The 10,174-nt window shown below is 30.3% G+C and overlaps 1 protein-coding gene across 1 annotated transcript in view; it reads right to left on the bottom strand.

Moving 5' to 3' along the window:
• LOC145627992 (SH2 domain-containing protein B-like) overlaps window positions 1–7,634 on the bottom strand; it is a 12,962-nt gene extending 5,328 nt beyond the window's left edge. Inside the window, exons 1-6 of the mRNA XM_081680328.1 lie at window positions 6,824–7,634; window positions 4,986–5,159; window positions 4,250–4,459; window positions 4,083–4,172; window positions 2,200–2,277; window positions 1,718–1,882 (exon numbers count right to left, since the gene is read on the bottom strand). Of these exons, the coding sequence (XP_081536454.1) occupies window positions 1,718–1,882; window positions 2,200–2,277; window positions 4,083–4,172; window positions 4,250–4,459; window positions 4,986–5,159; window positions 6,824–6,973 (867 nt within the window). The 5' untranslated portion in view covers window positions 6,974–7,634. The remainder of the gene's footprint in view (window positions 1–1,717; window positions 1,883–2,199; window positions 2,278–4,082; window positions 4,173–4,249; window positions 4,460–4,985; window positions 5,160–6,823) is intronic.
• Window positions 7,635–10,174: the final 2,540 nt, after the last annotated feature.

The following is a 10,174-nucleotide window of genomic DNA, read 5'->3' as shown; positions in this document are numbered from 1 at the left end:
ATAATAATAATAATAATAATAATAATAATAATAATAATAATAATAATAATAATAATAATAATAATAATAATAATAATAATAATAATAATAATAATAATAATAATAATAATAATAATAATAATAATATAATAATAATAATAATAATAATAATAATAATAATAATAATAATAATAATAATAATAATAATAATAATAATAATAATAATAATAATAATAATAATAATAATAATAATAATATAATAATAATAATAATAATAATAATAATAATAATAATAATAATAATAATAATAATAATAATAATAATAATAATAATAATAATAATAATAATAATATAATAATAATAATAATAATAATAATAATAATAATAATAATAATAATAATAATAATAATAATAATAATAATAATAATAATAATAATAATAATAATAATAATAATAATAATAATAATAATAATAATAATAATAATAATAATAATAATAATAATAATAATAATAATAATAATAATAATAATAATAATAATAATAATAATAATAATAATAATAATAATAATAATAATAATAATAATAATAATAATAATAATAATAATAATAATAATAATAATAATAATAATAATAATAATAATAATAATAATAATAATAATAATAATAATAATAATAATAATAATAATAATAATAATAATAATAATAATAATAATAATAATAATAATAATAATAATAGATGTCTACACATTGTGCAATTACCACTGGATACATTCAAGGGAAATTATCACTGATACACCCCATGTTTGGGCTTTTATCAATGATACACCTTTTAAAGTTTTAATTATCAACGGTACACCTGTACTTTCATCTAATTAACTTATGTAAGCAATTTATTAATTAAACGTTAGTAATAGGTTAATGACTTGCAATCTTGACCAATTTCAACTCCCTCCATTTTTTTCCCCTCCTTAGTTTTCCTCCTATAGTTAAAGTAACTCACCCACCTTTGTCATTATATAAACGAAGCCCCCTCATTTGCTCTGATTTATGAAGCTTCTTCTTCATTTGGCAAATTTAAGTACCAAATAAAGAAGGAGCTGCATAAATAAGAGCAAATGAGGGGGCTTCATTTATATAATGACAAAGGTGGGTGGGTTACTTTAAATATAGGAGGAATATTAAAAAGGGAGTTAAAATGGGTTAAAATTGCAAGTCATTAACCTATTACTAACGTTCAATTAACCGAATGCTTAATTGCTTATTGTAGTTAATTAGTTGAAAGTATAGGTGTACCACTAATAATTATAACTTAAGGAGGTATATCATTGATAAAAGCCCAAACTTGGGGTGTACCAATGATAATTTCCCTTGTTTAATATCTTGCTCATATGGAGCATTAATTTACTGAGGAATGGCTTTGGCAGAAGTGTGTAGCAAGTCTATTCCAAGGAAAATGATAACCTCAACTATCAAAACTTCATTGTCTAATCTTTCTCAGATTTTTAGAAAAACATAAAATCAGTGCAACAGTCTGAAAGATTATGCACAAAACTCAATTTTGTGTGATACTACCTTCTAAAGAACTTATTAGAACCTAACAAGGATATAGACATAAGCCTAAATAAAAAGCAACTCTCCTGTTATAAATCTAAAAAAATAACTTTGGTAACCTCAAAAGTTCACTCTTAAATGCACAACATATTCAAATGGCAAGATAGTATATTTCAGAATATCATACTCGAGTTAGGTTCAGTTGAAAAGATGCACGTCCCCGCAATAGTTTGCTGGGTTTATCATCAGATGGAAATTCAAGTCCATTGCAAGTTGTCAAAAGGGGAGCTTCACCATCTTTTGATTTCTCAATAGGGGCCCGATTATCAGCATAGATAAGCGATGCAACAACCTGAAAAGATTATAATATGTAAATGCCAAGTCACAATATGCAAAATGGAGCTTTTCTAATTGTACATTGAAAAGGGGCTAATATAACATAGAAGAAAGAAAATATCGGAGTCATATATTAAGTGGGCCTCTTATTTGCATATACACATTGATGTAAATAGACTAGCAAAGATTTTCTTTTGTTTCTATGTAAGTTGTTAACTAAATACATTATATAAAAAATGCAGAGAACCACGCACAAAGATTTTTTCTATTTCTATGTAAGGTGTTAAATTGTTAACTAAATACATTATATCAAAAACGCAGAGAGCCACGCACCTCCAAATCCTTGTCCACAAGCTCACCAAAGGCATCTAATAGTACGACATTTGATGAAAACATTTTGCGACAAGAACCCTGCCATAACACATGATAGATATTAAAAGTTGGATAAAATTTTGGAAACAAAATAAAAAGCGATGTGATCACTAAATCATTCAATTTAAGAGTCATCTCGTTTCCACTCTCTTTCTCCTTGTCCCTGTCCTCATACCACACTCTCTCTGACATAGGAACCTTAAATCAATGCCACCATGATACAGATTTGACATACGATAAGGTAAGGGAGCACAGAGCCACAGAATGCTACCTCAGACCAATTAGGAGGCTGGGTCCTACACAGACAAATAATCATGTACATGTACATGTATGAGATAGTATAGACATACATGCATATAAACAAACATGCTGGGATCAAAAAGCGTCGCTTTTAGCGCTTGGTGCTTTGAAAAAATGCGCAGCAAAAGCACTGAATTGCATGCTTCTTGGACCCCCCGGCACGTTTTGCTGGCGCTTCGCTTCGCGTAGCGCTTCAAGCGCGCCTAGGCACGCTTTGTAAAACTAAGCAAACATGTGTGCATACATATGTATATTTACATACAAGTATAAGTACAACATGCATGAATGCGTGTGTGCTTGCTGATAAATGATTAAATGAATGTCTATTATTTCTAGTCATCTTAAAATAGACTACAAAACACTAGTCCTTTGTATAAATTATAACGCGTGTCCGTCCTCCCCACCCCCCCCCCCCCCCCCACAAAAAAAATGTCATTTAAAATTGTAAAACCTGCTGCTAGATTCGGTTATATGCTTATATTTAATATACGAAATCTGAGTACTATACTTCAATTAATGCATTAGTATGTAGACATAGCATTTCCCAACTGATCGTTCCTACTATCCATATATTTTGGTGTTTCTAATACAAAGATTTATCAAGGTAGTGTAGACAAAGGACGGAAGGACATGAGCAATATGGTGCTGGGTTTCCCTGACAAAATTGTGCCCCCAACATAACCCAGGTCAAGAAAAAACTGTGACTTGGAACATGTAAACTAGTTGATAATACAAGAAGCCAAGCCACAAGCAAGGTAACATTGTGTTACACTCTATAGGACTTTACGATGGTGAAATCTAGAAGATCCAGAACAACAGACAGACAGTTTCATCGATTAAGGACAGGATGACAAAGTACTGCATGCAAATAATCTCATCATGTCAAGCCTCTTTTTAGTTATTAGTTATTGCTAACTGCCAAGATGTCAAGTGATGAAGCTATCCTGCACAAAAATAAGAAACAAGCTTGCTTCTTTGGATCAAAAATATGGCTTATATAGAAGATATTATCAATGAAAATTACTCCATGTAAGAGGAGAGGGAAAAAAAGACCTTTCTTGGTTTACTGGAGCTATATACTCTTTTACTTATTTGTCTACTTTACACACACTAATATAGCAACATGATTTTCTTTTTTTTTTGTCTCCGTAAATGATTCTATTTATTATAAGCGTCCTCAATTTCATTTTACATTTTACTATTTGAATTTGCAATTGCAAGTCCAAGCGTGTGCACTCTACACTTGCATACATTAGAATGATCACGTTCTATTAAAAACAAACTCTTTTCATTACATAAGTAATTTAGTGCACACAAACATCACCACTTACAACCTTATGTAGGTTTTACAACATTGCAAAGAACATTATCTTTGTTTTCATGTGCAAGGAATAGGGGACTAACAAGTAACGAAAGAACCCCATCTTACCACAACTTCCCAATCCCCGTCAAAAGCAAAAATAAAAAATAACGCAGAGTCATAGAGAATAAACTCAAATGAGTACAATAACCAAAAGAGGAAATCGAGAAGGATGTTAGTCAACCTTGCCGCCAAATATTTTCCATATGCCGTCACCTTCCAATTCGACATCAGAAACAGATGAACTATCAATACATAGACACAAAGGAGGATCCTGCAGCATGTAAACTTGATAAATAAGTTTTACATAGGTCTTGGACCCATAATAAATGCAAAATTAAAGATACAAACCTTAGCATGATGGTCCTCAATAGAATTTGTAGAAGGCAAAACAACTGCATTGTATACATAGCCATCAAGATCCTTAAATCCTTTGCGCACACCAGATAGAGTCACCTTCTTGAAACTCTGAAGATCAGCCTGCCTGGCCATTAATGAATCTAAAGGCCTTTCACCCACTACCTTTCCTTGAAGATAAATGCGTATAATGCTGCTATACACCTAAGATTGGAGACAAAGAAGACAAGAATATTAGCTGGAACACATATCATATTAAGTGGACAAACACAAAGAAGACATAAAACAAATCCAAATCAATGTGACTATTGGATACGAATGAGTAATAAAAGGAAACCCGATCTATTAACCAAACTATCAAACTATGTACATAAACCAAACGGCCAAACAAACTGCCAAATCACCAGAATATAGGCAAGGAATATTAAATTGTCTCAAGAATTTAGATCTTCTAAAAGCTAGACATCATATGTATAAATCTCAACCAGAGAGAAATCTGCATCAAACAAAAAGTCGAAGCTAAATTTAAGTAACTTCTCCCCTTACCTGCAGCAATTGCCTGACATTATCAAAACATTTTACACAGGAGAGCTCAAGCAGCTCTTTATAGTCTAACAACAAGATCAGGAGATATGAAGAAATAGTATAGGCAACAGCATTAAACTGAAAAAAAAAACTTGGTTTACACATTAGCAGTTTACTAGTAGGTAATTTATGATTTGTCACATACCTGGCATCCAATATGTACCCATTGTCCTAGAGGAAGCTCCACGTTAGAAATAGCAACTTCAGTGGATGATGCAGTTTCCCCTGACTCGGAAGATTCTTTTCGCAACAAAAGTGAAGGCGAGAGTATTAACCTTTTGTCTTCACTCAAAGAAAGAAAAGGAATTTCAGAGTGCGACTGCACATAAAAAGCAAATTGCTTCAGTCAGTGTTATCGTCTACTACAACTCCATTGAAGACAAGACATGAACAGAAGCACCGTGAAATCTTTAACATTGGAATAACCAGCACTTTAAAGTTCTAACCTAGTTGTGGAGAAACCTTTTGTACTTAGAGAGTGATATCCTTCTTTCTCAGGAAGCATGAACTCATAAAACTAACTCTTGTTCTACTCAGTTTAATAATTGATTTACTCGATAAGAATCAGTTTTTACAGCCCAAATTAGTTTTGGTAAGTTAAAATAAGTAATTGCATAGAGAAAAAACACAGATAAATCAGCTGTATTAATTATAAATCAGTTTCAACTAGTAAGAATGAGCAGGTTCATACAACAAAAGCACTAAAAAATAACTCAAAATAGATTACTGAGTAGTTCATTAAAAAAAAAGTGAATATAACAGTACGTAAAAACTTATGAACGACTTAATGAACTATCTCAACCGTCAAATTTTCAGTTTCAAACTATCCTCATTAGGGTCGTACAATATAGAACCTCTTCTTATTGGTGTAGAAAATATTACAAAATATTAGTAATTGAACTCTCAAAACTATGTCGCATTTATAAATCCAAATTCAATTTAATATTTTCACATTATCTATCACAGTTCAACACATTATCGCTTGTCATTTTAAACTACCTATGCAACTATTATGTGTGCATTACTGTAATTAAAAACACGTTAAAGAATAAACGAATAATTTTTTTTTTCCAAAGGGAAGAACTCTGCAAAGAAGCCAAAAAAAGAAAAAGAAAAGAAAAAAAATTGACACAGAGGACCAGCAATTTTGATAGTGCAAAATGACATCAAGGATAATAGAAAGTAAAAATAAGGCATGCTCATGAACAAATGCAAAGCGATCAAAATAAGTACAGATTCGAATGTACACATGCATGTATCACCAAAAAGTTTCACCGCCTCCATGGCATATCTCAGCCAAGGTGTCAACCTTTCATCCCGATGTTTGCATGCATAAGCATAACCCTCCCTAATGTAGAATGGAAATTGTACTATGTATAAACTAAGCCTATGCAAACATAATGATTTTCTCAATAAAGCAAGCAGCAAATAAATAAAGCTCTCAAGTAGTCAAGAACTCAAGATAACTAATAAAGACAAGACACGGTCAAAATAATTATATTGGACAACACATAACAGAAATCAACAAGCCAAAAATCACAATCAAGGCATCACAAAGTTGTCTTTAAAATTCCTCTAGTGATTATAATCAACAATGTGGAGTTGTGTCCATCAAACTATTCATCATTATTATAATCCAAAACACAAACAACTACTTTGATGACATTAAGTTGTGAAGAGAGCCCAAAAATGCACTAATGTAGCCGAGATCAACCCCGGGTCTTGGATACCACCTCGACTTTAACCAACTAAACTGATTCGCATTCATTTATTTAATCACAACAATAAAGTTAGAAATACCCACAAAATTAAACTATTAAAGAGTAAACTAAATTGTCCAATAACACCTAAAATGAGGATTATGCATATACATATAAAGGTTAATCATAAATATCGTTCACTATCATTTCAATCAAGAGCAAAATATAAACCAAAATGCCCCAAAAATAACAAGAATAGGCTACAAAAGTTACAGAATTTCACCTGGTAAAGAATTGTGGAAGGAAAAGGAGTAGAACTGTGAAGAAAAACCCAGAAACAGAGATTAAAACAAGTCTCATTTTCACCAATTTCAAAGCTTAGATCTTTCAACAACGAGTAACCCAGATTATCAACTGTTTCTATAGAACCCATCGGTTAATTTTGATTTTATTTTTTCCCTCTTTGTTTTTCAGTCGATCAGAATTCAAAACCCCAAAAAACTTAAATTTTTGAGGGTTTTACAAATTTGAAAAAGATACCCACAAAAATTGAAATCCCAAAGTTTAGAACTTTGGCAATTGGCCGGTGAAAGAAGGGAGCAAAACTGTTGGTTTCTCTCTCTTTGGGAGGCAGCTTCATTCAGGGCTGTTAAAAACGGTTGTTGGGTCCTTGTTTTTGTATTTTTTTTTTTGTTGTTGTTGGAAACTTGGCTTGGACTTGGAGCCCCCACTCCCCAGCTAACAAACTTTCAGTCTGTTTAGAGTGTTGTTATAAAAAATAAAAAAAAAAAAAAAAAATTTGTATAGAACTACCCTAAACATAAGGTCATTTGTGAACTACTACCCATTTTTTTTTAATTTGTTTAAAACTACCCGCAAGTTTGGAAAGTTTGGGTAGCACTATCCACTAACGTTTTTCGTCCAATTAAAACATTATTTTGGTCTAATTTTTCACTTTTTTCAATTACAATAGCCAATTAATACTAAAATAAGCAAAAACCCCAATTCAATTAAACCTCCAAACCTTAGAAATTAAAATCCCCAAATAATATATACTCATGAACCCTAAAATGAATTATGATTAAAACCCTAATTAGGTTAATTAAAGTATATTAAAACCTTTATACAAATTGGGAGAGTTAATTGGGTGGCAAAAGTGAAAAAAATGAGCTCCGATAACGTCTTAATTGGACGGAAATTGTTAATGGGTAGTGATACCCAAATATTTTCAAACTTGTGGGTAGTTCTAAACAAATAAAAAAAAATTGGTAGTTGTTCACAAATGACCCTATCTTTAAGGTAGTTCTACACAAAATTTCAAAAAAAAAAAATATACCGAGCGGAGTACTACCACTCCCTCTGTTTTTAAATACATGCTCCACTTTTATTTTCAGTCGTTTTTAAATCTTTGTTTCCTTATTTGGAAAACTTTAACAATATTAAATGCATTCTCCTAATTAGTCGACCCAACATAAATCATATTTTATTAATTTCACATTCTCTCTTCTCCAATTCTCTTATTGTTTTTTACAATTTTTTATTTGTCCACTTACCCAACTACCTTCATATTCCCTCCGTCCCATAATACTTGGGATGTTAGGTTGTGTAGTGTAAGAAAACCACATATGGGTCTATTTAAAATATTTGTTTATTGTATAAAATATACTCTTTTGTATTTTTATATTATAAGAAAACAACAAGTAGGATGGGAGTGGGGTAGGTGAGGATTAGCGATCTCATTCCATAATTAGTAACGTGTCAAGTATTGTGGGACGGACGAAAATGAGAACTGTGTCAAGTATTATGGGACGTAGGAAGTATTTTATTATTTTCTTCAATTTCTCCTAAAACTCCGCGTATGGAAAAATGAAGCAGGTATTTAAAAACGGAGGGAGTACATTCCGCAAACAATGTGAAACAGCGAAAGTAAATATTTTTTAAGGTAAGATGAAAGACCCTATAGAATCGGCCTAATTTATGGTCAACATTTGAGAGTAGAGGAGCAAGGATCGAAAGGTGTAAATCCTCTATTCGGTTTCAGTGGCGGATCCAGGATTTCCGAGGTGATGAGTCACCAACAATTATTGATCACTTGTGAAAAGTACAAATTCTTTTTCCAGATCTTGTTCATAATAAATTTCAATTCAAAATTTATACTATGTATAAAAAAAATTATATTTCGCCAAATTGATTTCAATCCAAAAATAGGACACAAAAATCTATATTACAACCAAATAGTACTTAAAAGTTCAATCTTACAAGTCGTATTACAAATAACATGTTACAAACAAATAGTACTATAAAATTATTACATTAACTTTATGATTTTTTTCCTTATTGATAAGTTTTGGGGGAAAATATTAAAATTAGTTGCACACATATAGGATATAAATATAAGCAAAATTATTAATTAAAAAATTAAGATAAATTAAGAGACTGGTTATTAAATATAACCACTCTCTAAAATTATAAAATATCTTTGTAAAAAAAAAAAAAACTTATTAAATATCATGAAAATGCAATGGTATTTTTTTTTTTTTAAAAAAAACAATAATATTGACATCATTAAAGGTCTTGATAGCATCAAAGAGACATGTTATTTTAATAACGAGTCTCTTTATTTAATTAAAAAAAATGAATATCAATTTTATTTAATTTTTTTTTTTTTTACTGGTGAGTCACGTGCACCACTGTGCACATGAATAAGTCCTCCCGTGCTCGGCTACTCTAAGCAAATGTAGTTGGTGGGGCTCGAACTTGTGACCTCAAAGTCACAAAATGATTTCCCCACCAACTCCACCAAGCTTGCTTGGTACGTACTCAAATACTAACTTTGACCAATACTTTTTAAAAATGTATAAAAACAAATTTTATAATGAACTATTTTGTTAAATATTTTCTCCGTTCCAGATTAGATTTTAATACGATTCAAAAACTCTACTTTGACTAACTTTTGGGATTTATAAATAAGAAGAAAAAAAACATAATTATATGAGATTTTGTTGGAATCCTCTTTATATGTATTTTCAAAATATCAACTTTTTTTCATTTTAATTGATTTATACGGTTGAATTCATGCATTGACAAATGTGATTAAAGAAACGAGCCATCTAAATTGGAAGTAGGTATTAATATAAAATTTTATAATATCAATTGGAGTAAGTATGTATTAATATAAAATTTCATAATATCAATTTTCTTAATTTTTTTTTATGAATATTTAATCATATATATCTAAGGTCAAACTAGTGTATTGACATGTGTGTCAAGTTTGACTGTGTCAATTATTCAGGAACGGATGGAGTGCATGTATCTTTTGTTTTTTGTATTTTCTTACAAAAAAATTGGTTGATTTCCTTTCAATAATCCCAACTTTGGATTATTATATTTATTACGGAACAAATGCGTCACGTTTGATTGTGTCAATTATCTAGGAACGAAGGGAGTGCATCCTTTGTTTCTTTATTTTCTTAGTAAAGAGATTGGTTGATTTTCTTTTTATAAACCTAACTTTAGATTAAAATAATCCCAACTTTAGGGGTTCTTATATTTATTATTAAAACCTCAATTTTGACTTTGTTTGAATAAGAGCTCATGTGGTTTTTATAACTTTTTAGATTCATGTTTAGAATAG

This window comes from Chenopodium album, chromosome 4, assembly GCF_948465745.1.
Source record: "Chenopodium album chromosome 4, dcCheAlbu1.1, whole genome shotgun sequence".
In the NCBI taxonomy this organism is placed as follows: domain Eukaryota; kingdom Viridiplantae; phylum Streptophyta; class Magnoliopsida; order Caryophyllales; family Amaranthaceae; genus Chenopodium; species Chenopodium album.
The sequence above is the reverse complement of the archived record's forward strand: the minus strand, read 5'-3'. Positions and strand labels throughout refer to the sequence as shown.